This window comes from Harpegnathos saltator, unplaced genomic scaffold (genome assembly GCF_003227715.2).
Source record: "Harpegnathos saltator strain DR-91 unplaced genomic scaffold, Hsal_v8.6 scaffold569, whole genome shotgun sequence".
NCBI classification, from domain to species: domain Eukaryota; kingdom Metazoa; phylum Arthropoda; class Insecta; order Hymenoptera; family Formicidae; genus Harpegnathos; species Harpegnathos saltator.
In genome coordinates, this window is record NW_020230392.1 from 78,907 (window position 1) to 93,304 (window position 14,398).

At 51.9% G+C, this 14,398-nt stretch overlaps 1 protein-coding gene across 1 annotated transcript; it reads left to right on the forward strand.

Annotated features, from left to right (window-relative positions):
- Positions 1-612: 612 nt before the first annotated feature.
- Hs3st-A (Heparan sulfate 3-O sulfotransferase-A) lies at positions 613-13,744 on the forward strand. The gene is made up of 4 exons (XM_025303747.1): positions 613-686; positions 5,026-5,127; positions 11,683-11,896; positions 12,024-13,744. Exons 1-4 carry the CDS (start codon positions 613-615, stop codon positions 12,963-12,965), a joined length of 1,332 nt encoding a protein of 443 aa, XP_025159532.1. The 3' UTR covers positions 12,966-13,744.
- Positions 13,745-14,398: the final 654 nt, after the last annotated feature.

Below are 14,398 nucleotides of genomic sequence, written 5' to 3' on the forward strand. Positions count from 1 at the left end.
CTCACCTTGTGTATATATATATATATATATAAAATCGCAATTACTTATCGGTGTCGGGATACTCGAGCGGATTTTTCGCCGGATATACGCGACGAATGAGCCGGCGAAAAGCCGGGGAGGTCTATAGAATTGCTCTTAGAAAAGAACTGAACAAGTTCAAGGTCCGGCCTGGTGTGTCGGAAGCACGACCTATCCGTTTGACCTCCGCGTGTAGCTGCTGGCCAACGGAAATATGTCACGATGAGGAACACTCGATGATGAAATCGGAAACTGTGTCAAGCGCGTCTCGGACGAGGAGGAGGAGGAGGAAGAGGAGGAGGGGTCGGATCCCAGAAGCCGCGATCCGAATTTTTGAAGAGTCCCTCGTTAGCAATCGGACGGAAATCAGTTAAGACACGGGCGAGCGATCGAATTCTTCTCCCGGGACTTTTCCTCTCCCCCCCTCTCTTCTCACGCCCCCTGTTGCCCTCCCTCCCTCTCTCCCTCCTCCTCTTCCATTTCGGCACGTGCGAGAGGACGCGCGCGCCTAACTTCGTGTGCTCGCGTTTACGAAACTTCAGCTGGCGCAGATAACGTTTATCTATAATAGAACGCGCCTTCCTTCGCTGACAAATGGCGCCTTATCGCAGCGATGTCGGCCTTTTCATCGGTCCGCCGCATATAAATCGACCCTTCGATAAGGGAAAGTAAAGTTCGCGCGCGCCGTTATTTAAGCGCGCGCTCGTCCCCGTCAAAATTATTCCGTGCCGTCTTATCTCCAGCCGCGTTCAATTTGCAAGCGGGAATCGCGAGCGATCCGCGATGGCTAACCCTCGGTCGACCGAGCTTCCACCTCGGAGAGGCGCGAACTTTCTCCCTCCCTGTTCCTACCCTCCCCCCTCCCGCGTGCGAATGTTTCGGCGGCGTTTCAACCCCGTTGGCGCCCCAACGGGATCAAGTTGGACGCCTCCGGGCGCAGCTCCATTTTTTCCCCACGGGGGTGTCAATGCACCATCGTCATCTCTCTCTCCCCCCTTTCCTCTCTCTCTCTCTCTCTCTCTCTCTCTCTCTCTCGTGGCACGTGCAACAATTTGTAAAATTCGCGACACACTTGGAAGTTTCTGGGAAAGTATCGATCGCAGCTACCCGCTACTGTCGACGGCGGCGCGGCGCGGAGCGGAGCGGAGCGGAGCGGAGCGGAGCGGAGCGGAGCGGAGCGAACTTTTACCGTTTTCGCGTGCTTCGAACACATCGACCGACAACTTGCAAAGCGCTCGTTAAAGAGTAGCGGGTAGCCCTCGAACGATTCTCGCGGACGCCACCGGGAGACCATGCGATCCGCGGCTGGAATTTGCGCTTCTTTCTTTTCTCTTTTCTTTTTTTTTTTTTTTTTTTTTCGAATCCTGAGTCATCGCGATTACGCGGAAGGACGACGCGCGTGTTCGAATGAAATGAGGGTAGTTCCTCTCATTACCTCCGCTCGTTCTCGAGGCGGCACGTCAGCCCGCCGAGAGACGGCGGGAGAGCTGGAAGGAGGAACTCGTTCCTCCCGCCCGTTAACCCACCTTCGCCTTTTGCGAACAGTCCGCACTCTGATAAACAGATATAAATAGCGGATAAGAGAGGAGCCTCCTCCGCGCAGAGAGGATAAGGAGAATTATCCTTCCATCTCTCGCATTCTCCTTAGAGACGAGACGCGCGTTTACGTTTTGAATTTTTAATAGCCTCTTTACCTCGTGCTACGTGATACGGTGTGTCTCATGCATAAAATTATCCTTACCCGTCTCCCCCCGATGGATGGTGATAGCCGGTTGTCAAAAAAGCAGCAACTTCCGAGACTGCGGGCGAGAGAGAGAGAGAGAGAGAGAGAGAGAGAGAGAGAGAGAGAGAGAGAGAGAGAGAGAGGGAGGGAGGGAGAGGGAGGGAGAAGGAGGTGGAGGAGAGAGAGATAGAACGAGCGGAATAAGAATGGAGCGTGTACGGTTAAAGCCGGATTCCCACTATCCGTCTGGACGAGACGGCGCGGACAGGAACGCCGCGGATTTTCCGCCGAAACGTGTCCTTCAATACCGCTGGTATATTCATACAGCATCCGTCACGTGCCAATCGTTCCGATGAAAAGGAAAAAGAATTTGATCCACAGCCGTGCACACACACACACACACACACACACACACACACACACGTCGGCTACAGGGCCGGCCGGCAATGACCGTTGCGGTTATACAGTATTGTGTAAAAGTGTTATAATTACAAGTCCCCACCCCGCGCAATTTACATAATATAATGCTTAACCAACTTACGCGCACGAGAAATTAAATTACAAGTTCCCGTTGATTAGCATATAAAACTTCGCCAGACTGCCTACAGCTAATGAAATATATAATTATAAATTTTCACCGGGAGAGAGAGAGAGAGAGAGATCGATAGACAGACCGAGAGAGAGAGAGAGAGAGGGGGAGGAGGGGAGATTTGCATTCGAGACTCAAGCAGAGACGCAAGTTGGACACACGCATGTGGCCGAGTCGCGCGTCGTGACGAGTTGCGTGTTCGCGGCGTCTTCGCCGATTGAAAGTCGCGAGTCGAGCGGTCAAATAATCAGCTGCGGAGAGCAACGCGTGACCGACGGTAAACGCGCGTTAAAGCGCGCCGGGGAAGTGCGTGTCGCACGCGCGCGATCTCGCGCGCTGCTGGAACCGTCGTCGCCGCCGGCAGTTCACTAGGTCGGCCTAGCCCACGCTCGGTGTGTTACGCAAGCAGAAGAATGCCTCGGGGTTGCATCGCAATCTTCCCCGCGCGGGACGTTGATCGTCCAGAGCCGCCGCCGCCGCCACCGCCGTTCCCCGCCTCCCCTGCGCGCCGGATATTCGATATATCGATTCGTCCGGCTCGACGCCGGCCGACGTGACGCTTCGCGACGCGACGCGACGCGCCGCGACGCGCGTCCTTGTTATTTCGTGCAACGGTCAGACGGTCGTCAGACTGACGTAGATGGAAATAGGCAGGCGCATTTAAAGCGCGCGTTTCAACGAATCGACAACGAGCGGCGGAGCGAGTCGCGCGAGGGTCGATCGATCCGCGATGACGCCGAATTCAAGGCCGCCGCCGCCGCCGCCGCCGGAAAATTCGACCTCGGCTCCACATCGTTATTTTATTTATTCCACTTCGTCCCATATCGGCATTCTCGCGGCGCGTGGAACGCGCGCGCGCGCGCTCGCTCGCGCGCTCGCTCGCTCGCGCGCGTGCGCAGATGGCCGCGCTGCTTTTGACAGATTGTGATCAAGCGAGCGAGGATAACGCGCGATAACGCGATAGCACGCGCAGACGGTCGTTCTGTTTGTTTACCTTTAAGCGCGACTCGGACTGATACGCATATATCGTCGGGCCCGCAGCGCCGCGCGAGCTGTGACACGGGCAACGTTGTTGTAGATGAATGGATACGCGTGTTTTCAGAGGAGCGTGCGAGGCGAACAAAAAGCCGCGAGCGCGCCCGATAAGGATGACTGTTTCGTGGAAATGCAATTTTTGCTTATTTACGGCAGAGGGAAAGAAAGGACGAGAGAGAGAGAGAGAGAGAGAGAGAGAGAGAGAGAGGTGGAGAGATGCATACACGCGAGACACGGCGAAGATATATGAAACGGGAATCGATAGCACGCGAAGATGGGGAAGGAGAAGGGAGAGGCCGCGGAGGAGGGGGGGCGTTTATTAAAGTTCCAGTTTGCCGTTCGCGCGCGCGGAGGATGCTGGAACGTGTCTACAGCGCTCGCCGGGTATACCGACTGACCGATATCGGTGATTACGTAACAAACATGTAATGTTTGGCTTTAACATGATGTAATTTAACTGCGTCGCGGATAGCACGAGAGAGAGAGAGAGAGAGAGAGAGAGAAGGTAGGAGAGAGTCGATACCATGTGCAACTCGCGCGGCCGCGATTCGCGATTCGAGGAAGGCGCATCTGGAGCGCGCGCACACCAGCACATCAGCACAGTGCTTTTAACGCAGCACGTGGACCGACAGTTTAGAATGAGAAAAGTTGCGGTTCCACCGGCTGATTCTATTTACGCCCTATGCAAGTTCCGAGTCGCGCAACTGGGTCGTCGAGTGGAATCTCTTGAAAGACGTTTGATTTCCCATAGTGCATCCCGCCGCATTCTCGCATTCTCTTTTTCCCCCTCCGCTCCCCCTCCCCCTCACCCGGCCCCCTCCCGCGCCATGCGCTCTTTCTCTTTCTCTCGCCCTTCCTCACTTTCTTCCGGGAAAATCCGCTGTTATTATCGCGCTGTTATTATCTGCGCGATACGCCGTCGTGTAAGAACGCGCGCGAAACGGCGAATTATCGCGTTGGCTGTAATAACGCCACTTAGAATACTTAATTGCTGTATACACGACCGGTTACACACAGAGGGAGAGAGAGGGATAGAGAGAGAGAGAGAGAGAGAGAGAGAGAGAGAGAGAGAGAGAGAGAGAGAGAGAGAGAGAGAGAGAGGGAAAGGAAGGAGGAGAAAGCCTGTAGGGTTTAATATTAATTTAGATACACGACGCGATATCTTTATCCTCGCGACGTGTTTAATCGTGCAGGATCGAGCAGTAATTCTCTGCAAACAACGGTCGCAGCGCTTCCGGTTTTGGCCTGTCCGCGCAATTTCTCGGCTCGCTTTCGCGTTGATGATTTCAGCGTTGTGACAGCCACGATCGATCTGAATAAATAAAAATGAGATATCTCGTTTCCGCGGCAGTCTGTTTTTACGGTTGAAATAAAAAAGCGCGCAGTGGCGCGCGCGTAGATGCACTTTATCGGGTTTGGTTTTCGCCAGTAACAGAGATGACGTTACGTTGTTACGTTGGGATGCCGTGGATAAATTTTAAGCTCGCGACTAAGTACTCTCGTGAATTTATAAGGCTCCGTAAAAGAGAAGAAATCGGTCGACCCGCGGTAACCTGCGTTCATTCGCAGTCCGACAAACTTTTGCAAGCACCTAATCGTCTCCCCTTTTGAAGCTGATTTCACCCCGCCTCCTCAACGACACGCTTTTCCGCTGTTTCAGAAACCGCGACCATGTGAACGTACAAGGACGTGCGCGCGCGCGACTACCCAACAAGGCGCGGCCTCATCGAGGGTGGTCTCCTCAACCCCCCATAGATGTCTTGTAAGTATAACACGTTAATTCGTTAAAATTAGTCACTTGGGGCCGTCACGTTGGATCCGCTATTTTGAATCTTGAAATTTCGTCACCAGCAACCCGAGAGAAACCCTCTTTTTATATAAAATCAAGTGAAGATATCAATCTTAATGAGTAATTTTCACAAACTCACAAAATTGAGCATTCAAGCGCCGTCGTATTGGACCCGCCATTATGAATTTCTCAAATTTGATTCCGGATTCGTAATTCAGCGACCTAAGAGACACGGCTGTGTGCGCCAAGTTGACGCGTAATTCATGGAAAATCGGCGTTGTCAGTTTCAGTGCAAATTTCTACCTCTCGAAATTTCATATCGCAATTATGTTATGACGATCTTTCCAAAATGGCGCGCATATTCCATAAGATTCGTTGAAAATTGACGGAGCCATTCATTGCGCTCGTGTATGAGTCGTCACCGGTTGTTGCGCTTCTTTTTTCCTCTCATACACGAGTCATTATTAGCGAACTGGTTAATGCGCACGTATACACGTATACGCGACACAACTCTCTCTCTCTCTCTCTCTCTCTCTCTCTCTCTCTCTCTCTTTCGAATCCGCACACGACGCGTGACGACACATCTCGAGACATATCCGTCGCAGCCTCGACTCGCAGCGCGCGAGAGCTCGCGCGGTTAGACGACGACACGTCCGCGCTGTAATTAGCCGATTAACGTTTCCGCGCTCTCGTCGCCCGCTGACGAGAAAATTGCCGCTTTCCGCGTTCCGCAATTGAGCGGAACGAGCGTCCGATTTGGACGGCGCGGCGGCGGCGGCGGACGACGGCTTTTTGTTATTATCACTTTCGTCCTCGGCGATCCTCGCGGGACGAAGCCGCCAAGTCGACGACGGGATCGCGTCAACTGCGCGGCCGGCGAATTCACGTGCATATAATTATACCGTTGATACGCTAGGCTGATAATGAGTAAACGGCGGCGGGTCGTTTCGATAGTCACGGGCGCAGGACTGGCTCTCGACAGGGGCGCAACGACGCGGAAGGCAACTCTGGAAATTGCAATTTGTTCGGATAACACGGGCTGCGTGTTTCCCACGGAAACACCTCGGCCTGCCGCGCCGCGTCCAGCCACGGCACAACGGCGGCACAAAGCAAATTTCAGCCGGAAAACTTGCGCATTAAATGACTGCCGGTGTGCAGCAGGCTTGTGTGGACCGACCGACCGACCGACCGACCGACCGACCGACCGTCTGAACATTGTTCCGTGCAATCCCTAGATGGGAGAGCCGGTCCCGTTAAGGATACAATATTAAAGCGGCCGGATACGCGAGCACGAAGTCGCGGCATTAAGTATCTATTTGCAGATAAAAAGAAGAGGAAAGAGAGAGAGAGAGAGTGTGTGTGTGTGTGTGCGTGTGTGTGTGTGCGTGTGTGTGTGCGTGTGTGTGTGTGTGTGTAGCACGAGCAAGAGAGGAACTTGTTCGATGTGCGATCCCTGGTGCCGTCGCCCCGGGTTCACTGGTCGATAAAGAATCCGCTGGAAATCAGATTTAAGTCGCGCGGAAATCCCACGATCGATTTGGTATTCCTCGCGATATCTGGGAGATATTACGCGGGCATGTCGGCGATCCAGTCGTTATTCAGCTTATGCTGCATTCGCGTCGAATCGATATCGACCCGACCCGACCCGAACATGACATCGACTGGATTATCGATAACAATGTTAGACGGGACAGATCACCAGAATCGAACTAGTTATACTTCCTACGTAAACTTTTCGATGCTGAATTGCTCCGTCTCCGAATTGCTTCGTTGCTGCGTCACAATGTTGAGAAATCTGGAGTCGGAGTTGCGGAGAGGGCTGCTTTCTCACCCTTCATCTTATCCTGTCGTTATTTCGTATACCGCGAAACGCGACGTGCTGGACGAGTTCCCACCGAGTGAAATCTACCATTTGGGATTTGTTAATTTTGACATATGAACTTCCTGTTCTCTCATATTCGTATTTCTCTCAGCGCCTTAAAGACCGTCGAGTTAAAATTGAAAGCTATCTGGCGTAAATCGTCAATAATCTAATTTATAGCTCTTCCGCGGTAAACCCCACATTTACAACCATAAATATCTTGTTAACCATCACTGACAGAAAGAATTCTTCTTAAGGCCTAAAAAGCGCCCCAACAACGTACTTAATTCTGACGGAGATGAAACTTCTCCGGCACGTCACATTTTGTAGTTATAATTTGACGGAGACAGCCCTTGTTCGCAGCTTTAGCTGCAAATTTCTCAAAATTGTTACGCGACGGAGCAACTCGGAGGCCGGTTTCGCATCAGCGCGTCCGAAAAACTACAGGAAGAAAGAAAGCTGTACCAGTCACACTTTGTCGAACTGCATAATCGACCGGCACCTGCGCGTCATCTTCCAGATATCCAGATCGATATTGATTTATCGAAACGCCATGCGGATCGAGAGCGCAGCGTCGATTCGGCGAAAGGAATCTGGTCGCGGGAAACGGCTCGGAAAATCGTCACGTCGATATCGATACCGACTATCGAGCTGCGAATTCGAGATGTGGGCGCGCGCGCGAATTTTCCGGATCTTCTCGCGGACGGGAAGATCGGGCGAGACGACGCGGCTTCGTTAGCAGTTCGCTAATTGCGACTCCAGTCGCCGATTGAGGGACCGAATGACGACGAGGCATTCCGGCGGAGGGGGCCAGGAGGGGGGCCAGGACGATGCGCGCGCGCGAAGCCGATGATGTAACCTCGGCTGACGGGGGCGAGGGGGGAATGCGTATCGCCATCTCGAGGAACGTTAGGAGAAGTCATTACGTTTGGAATACAAAATGCAGCGGCATCAAATTTAGATTGCGCTCTCTGTCTCAGGGGTACCGACCTTTCTGCATCATTTATAGCGGATCGATCCTACGTTCGCCCTCCTCTTCGCCCGGCCCCTGCTCGCCCCTCGTCGCCTCGTCGTCCTCTCATCTCTGCTCGCGCTTGGTCGTCCTGCTGCGTCTCGTTTTGGGAGTTCGTTAGCTATTCCGAGCTTAAGAGCTCCTCTCAACTGCGAGTTTCGTCACCCGCGAATCCCGATTCGTTCGCGTGAGAGACCGTCTCTCACTCACTAACTTTCTCTCTTCCTCTCCCTCTCTCTCTCCCTCTCCCTCTCTCTCTCTCTCTCTCTCTCTCTCTCTCTCTCTCTCTCTTCATCGCGGAGAGACCTTTATGCGCTTGCGAGGACACACAACTTACATTTGCGCCTGTTGCGCTAACGTTGCAAATCCCGTCGTCTTACATGATGAAAGAGCGAACGAGCGAACTGCCGCCACGCTCGCCGAAAGAGACGCCAACGCGGAGCGAATTGCGGCGACGTCGTCCCATCTGCTTTCGCGATGTATCTTCAATTTTAACGACGCGTCCAACGATCACGACCACGGCCGCGAGAACTCGCGGTATGTAAATGAACTTACAGGCTATATGTAAATATATCTGACGTACTCTCGATGTATCTCACGAGATGGCTGAGGCTTAATCGCCTCGACGAGGAGGAGATAAAGAGGGACGGCTAGAGTGGGGGGGAGGAACGGCTGTTACTTTTTGCCGACGGAACGCGGCAATGCGGGTCGATGATTTATCGCCGTTGACGAGGAGAGAATGTGAAGAAAAAGAGAGAGAGAGAGAGAGAGAGAGAGAGAGAGAGAGAGAGAGAGAGAGAGAGAGAGCAAGCACGAGCCAACCAGCGGAATCGTAACGCGAACTACTCCGTCCGGGAGAAGCGTCGCGCATCGCTTAATCCGCCGGTCGATATTTTTAAGCCCGCATTCAATGGCGAACGAAATTAGCGGACGCGGCGGCATCGACAGCCACCTCGTTCTCGTCTGTCACGCGAGAGTTCCCGCGATAAATTTGTACCGCGGCAATTTGGCGTCTCGTGTAAATGTCAGAGTCGGCTGCGTGATTATCGACCGCGAGCCCGACACGGCGGTGATTTGAAATTGTTGCAACTTGTTCGGCGGGAATGAAGCCCCGACAGCGTAGCGCGAGCGCGAAAGTTCCCGTCAATCTTACGATTCCCGGATTTTTTCCACGCCGGCAGAACGTTTTATCGCGCGTTTGATCGGTTGTACGTGTTGTGTGTGTGTGTGTGTGTGTGCGTATGTGCGCGCGCGTGCGCGCAAGCAAAATTCGTGCGCACAATGCGCTTTTGCATCGCCGACATTGCGGTGAAAACGAGTCTTTGTCGAGGAGAAATAAAAATCGCAATGCCCCACGTTGGCGCGTCTCGTCTCCCAGTCGTCCTGCCGCTCGCCGACCGAAATCCTGCCCAGCTCGTCTCAAGAGCGACCGTGCGCTATTTTTCGCCCTAAGCTTTTCGCGATCGATCAAGTAAGTTATTGTCAATGTTGACACAAATAGGTAGACCCAAAGCGTTTGTTAACACGTTACGGACGGATGACGAGACATTTCGCGTCTCTAAATGTATCAATCAAGAGCGGATCTGACGCAGCGACAAGCTGCAAGTTGGCAACAGTTGTAAGTTTTTTGATGATTTGTAACGTGAATTAATTTCCTAAACCGTTTAAGCGTGAATAGTGACGAAGCAATTAACGACATCGCAGAAGCGTTTTGCGGCCAATTTAGCGGGCGCAGAAGTGGCGATGAGAGAAAATGTAGACACTGCAGCAATTTTTAACTACTGACGAACCATAAATAATAAAAAAAAATATTCGAAGCAAATAAAAAGTTGGGTATGATAGAGCGATAGGGCAACTAGTCCGCAGTGCGTTAACATTCTAAGATTAGCTGTCGAAGAACGTGAATTGCGCGATGTGGAAAAGAAAATAAAAGCCACACGCAAGAAGCGCAATGTGGAAAAGAAAATATAGACAAGGAAATAAGAGAAAACGTACACCGGAAAAACACCGGAAAAAATAACGAAGGAGAAACCAAAGAAAAGAAACAGAAAGTAATCGATGCAACAGACGCGTGTGTCCCACGCGAACGCCATGAATGAGATGCCAAACGCGAGAAGTTCTAAGGACCTCGTTGCACGCCGGGACGCGAGCGTAAGGACACGGTTGCTCTTTCGCTGCAGATCGAAGTAGAGTCCCGACTTCACCGACTTTTCCCTAATTTTCTCGCTAAACTGCTCGGAAATGGCGTCTATACTCAAATAAGAAAGCTTGATTGGTGCAACGTGTGATGTAACGTGAAACGTAATGAACACAATTATCCGTTGCGTAAATGTAAAAAAATGAAGGCAACAAAGGACTTTATACGGCAATTACACCGGCAAATCCTGCGAAACGAGCGTTATTAAACCGGCGAGCATTGTTGAACTTGGCTCAATAAAATAAATTGTCTTTCGTGAATTCCCAGAAATGGAGCTTCCTTATTGAATCACTGACTGCTACGTTCCAAACCGAATCAAAAGTCAAGCGCTCAGACTGTAGTAAAAATAAAATGCACATATGTTCAAAACATGTTTAACCCTTTAACGCTCGACTTTTTTATAAGCGTTTTAAGAATAAAATTTGAGTTTTTCTGAACTGAGACTGTAAGTAGTGATAACCAAAAAAATATCAGAGTTTTATATTTGGTTTTTTTTATCGTTCGTTTTTCGTTTATTGGTAAATACGACTTGGATCCTGAAAACATATACGAAATGAGCAATCTATACAGAGAGAAATGAAGAGTAATCTATACGACATAACTCTGATAGTCAGCTTGACATTTTTGAGCTGAAACTTTACTATATTTGTGAGTGAAGTTTATCATTGACTGACTACTATTTTGTGTTATCATTCAGAGCGTCAAGCTTACTATTTCAGAAGAATATCTTATAGATCACCGTTTAGATAGTCAATCGTCCCTTCATTTTTCGCCGCATAAAAAACTGGTTGGTCACCAGGTTTCACGAAAATAGGTTGATTTCTTGATTTTCGTGTCCAACATATTGGATTCGCCATTTTGAACTTCTGTATTCTTTTAATTTCACATTTTGCATCTGAGAAAGCTTCCAAATGTATAAAATTATAACAGATACCAATCTAATCATTTATGGTGCACTTCTAGATGTCAGTAACAATGCTAACTATGCCTATTTTGGAATTTGACGAAACATGTTATCGTTAAAACTGAGCTAAAAACAGACTAAACCGAATCTACATACAATCTATTATATATACCATTATATATACCATTTTTTATATGTATATATACCATTTTTTAGAAGAAGAATTCACCTTTACCTTCACCTTTAGTGGTGCAAAGAAAACGAAAATATCTCCTTTTTTGAGGATATGGATTCTTAAATGCGTTTCTGGTAACTATAGTTACCAGTAGGCGTTAAAGGGTTAAGACATGTTCCTTGCGCTTATTTAAAACATATTTAATAAGACACAAAAACAGTTAAACAAGAAAGACATGACGTTTTGTTTCTTTCTTTTTTTCTTTTTTATTTTAATTCTAAACATGTTTCTGTCATCTGTCTGTGCATCCTGATGCACGCAACACGAGCAGATTGTCCAGCCGGCTCTAACGCGAGGCTCTTTGGAACGTTTGTCGCAGGTGGATGCCTCGCTCCGCCATGAGGCCGGCCGAGGGTGACGCGTCGGATTGCATCCTGGTGGTCGGCGTATCCCGGCCGAAGGTGGCCGCCGCTTTCCTGTCGGTCGTGCTGCTGTCCCTCTTTCTCACCTTCCACATACTGTACGACAGCGCCGTTTACAGCCTCCACGCGGTCTCCGCTGTCGAGGGGCGCACCGTCGAGCTGGTCTCTCAGGTACGTGTCCGTGTCTCTCAGGTAGAGACGAGCGAAGCCTTGAGGGGTTGTTTGTTATTCGCCGCCGTTATTCTAACGATGTTCGCACGCCCGAGGACAATATCCGCTATATCCCGACTGATGGCAGGTACGCGCGACGCCGCCTCTCCTCTTCAGCAACAAGGTCCACTTTCCGCGCACGAACCGCCACCTGCCACAGGCGATTATAATCGGCGTGCGGAAATGCGGCACGCGGGCGCTGCTGGAGATGCTGTTCCTGCACCCGCAGATACAGAAAGCCGCCGGCGAGGTGCACTTCTTCGACCGTGACGACAACTACGGCAAGGGGCTGGAGTGGTACCGGCGGAAGATGCCGTACTCCTTCAAGGGCCAGATCACCATCGAGAAGAGCCCGAGCTACTTCGTGACTCCGGAGGTGCCCGAGCGGATCCGCGCGATGAACGGCAGCGTCAAGCTGCTGCTGATTGTGCGCGAGCCCGTAACCAGGGCGATCTCGGATTACACGCAGCTGCGTACGCACGCGGCGACCGCGTCCACGTTATTAATCAACGGCACACCGCAGCAGCAGCAGCAGCAGCAGCAACAGCAACAACAACAACAACAACAACAACAACAGCAATTGCAGCAGCTGCAACAGCAGCAAGTGGCGCGTAGCTTCGAGGAGCTCGTGATGCGACCAGACGGCAGCATCAACGAGTCTTACAGACCGGTCGCCATCTCCCTCTACCACACGTACATGCACCGCTGGCTGGAGGTGTTCTCCAGGGAGCAGATCCTCATAGTGAACGGCGATCAACTGATCGAGGACCCGGTGCCGCAGCTGCGCCGCATTGAAAACTTCCTCGGGCTGGAGCCGCGCATCGGCAGGCACAACTTCTACTTCAACCATACCAAGGGCTTCTACTGCCTGCGGAACGAGACGTCGGAGAAGTGCTTGAGGGAGAGCAAGGGCAGGCGTCACCCGCGCGTCAGTCCCATGGTCGTCACGAAGTTGAGGAAGTTCTTCAACGAGCACAATCAACGCTTCTACGAGCTGGTCGGCGAGGACCTCGGCTGGCCGGAGGAATAACCATCGTGGTGAGTCCCGACGTCGTCGTTCGTGTCGGCGCGACCTCCCTCCCCGTCGGCAGCGTCGCGGAGAGGCCGCCGGAGGTCCAAGTGTCCCGTCGCCGACGAGGGAGCCCCGCGGCAGCGCGTCATCGTGCGCACGAGCAGCGCCGGCCGAGCTGATCGCCGACACCGATGAGGATAAGTACTTGTTGATATCACCGATTAGCGATGTATTTATTCTCGACGGCGTCAGAGACGGCGAGGAGACCGAGGAGCCGGCCGATACTTCCAACGTAACGAGGCGCAGTCGTCGGCGTCGAGCTCAACGAGGCTGTCTCCTCCTCCGGCCGGATGCGCGCGCGAGGCGCCAACGTCGTCTCGTATCGAATGATCAAAGGCGCGTGGTAGCGTCAACACAAAAGTATACAAGACACGCACATGCATCTCGTACACACGATACATACACACACGTATACGCGCACACACACACACACACACACAAGTAAGACAGTAACGCCGGCCAAAATAAGGTGGGGGCGCGCGGGTCGGCCCGAGGCGCGACCGCCGTCCGCCTCGCGGACCCGCGCGCGCCCCACGCGGATCACCGCGTTGGTCCGTGACTTTACATATCAATTTTACATATCGATAGTTTACATATCAATAGGTTAACTAGTTGGTACGACAAAGATTGAATATTTTTATAATCCACATTGGAAGTTGTTATATCTCGCTTACGTCGTTAAGGATATTACGTAAACGCGCGCGGGAGAGAGGCGCTCTTTCGCGCTCGCGTGTGCGCACGCGATCGTAGGGAGGAGAGAGAGAGTGTAGGAGGGGGGGGGGGAAGAGAGATCGCAAGGTTATTTCTAATATTGCACGTATTCGCGCGCGCACGACTCACCATGCGGCTGTAAAACGCTGATCGTTTCTTCCCCCTTCGAAAGGGGGGACAGTCATAACGCGACCCTTCATTTTGCTCTCTTTGTCGCCGTCGCCTCTCCCGCCCCCCTCCCTCCCTCAAAGTTCGCTTCTTCCCTGGTCGCTCGTTCCCGCGTTCTCCGCCCTCTTCGTCTCTTCACGACGAAGCGAGGAAGAAGACGCGAACGCTCCTCAGCATCGGTCTCTGACACTCGATATCGGCGCGAGCGTTCCTCTGAGAACACGAAGAGAGAGTGAGAGAGAGAGAGAGAGAGAGAGAGAGAGAGAGAGAAGTAGGGTGGAATCCGACCGAGCGCGAATAAACTCGTCAGCGGCGGCATGGGGAACGCCGCTTAATCGCAAAAACCTTTATAATCGATTATTTATCTAATTTTCTAAATCCCGACGGCACTCGGCCTGGGCTTACGCTTTTATATATAAATCGTACCAAAGAGCGGGAGGGGAAGACAAAGAGAGAAAGAGAGAGACAGCCCGGGCGCGACGCGGCGCGGCGCCATGGCGCACAGAGTGCGC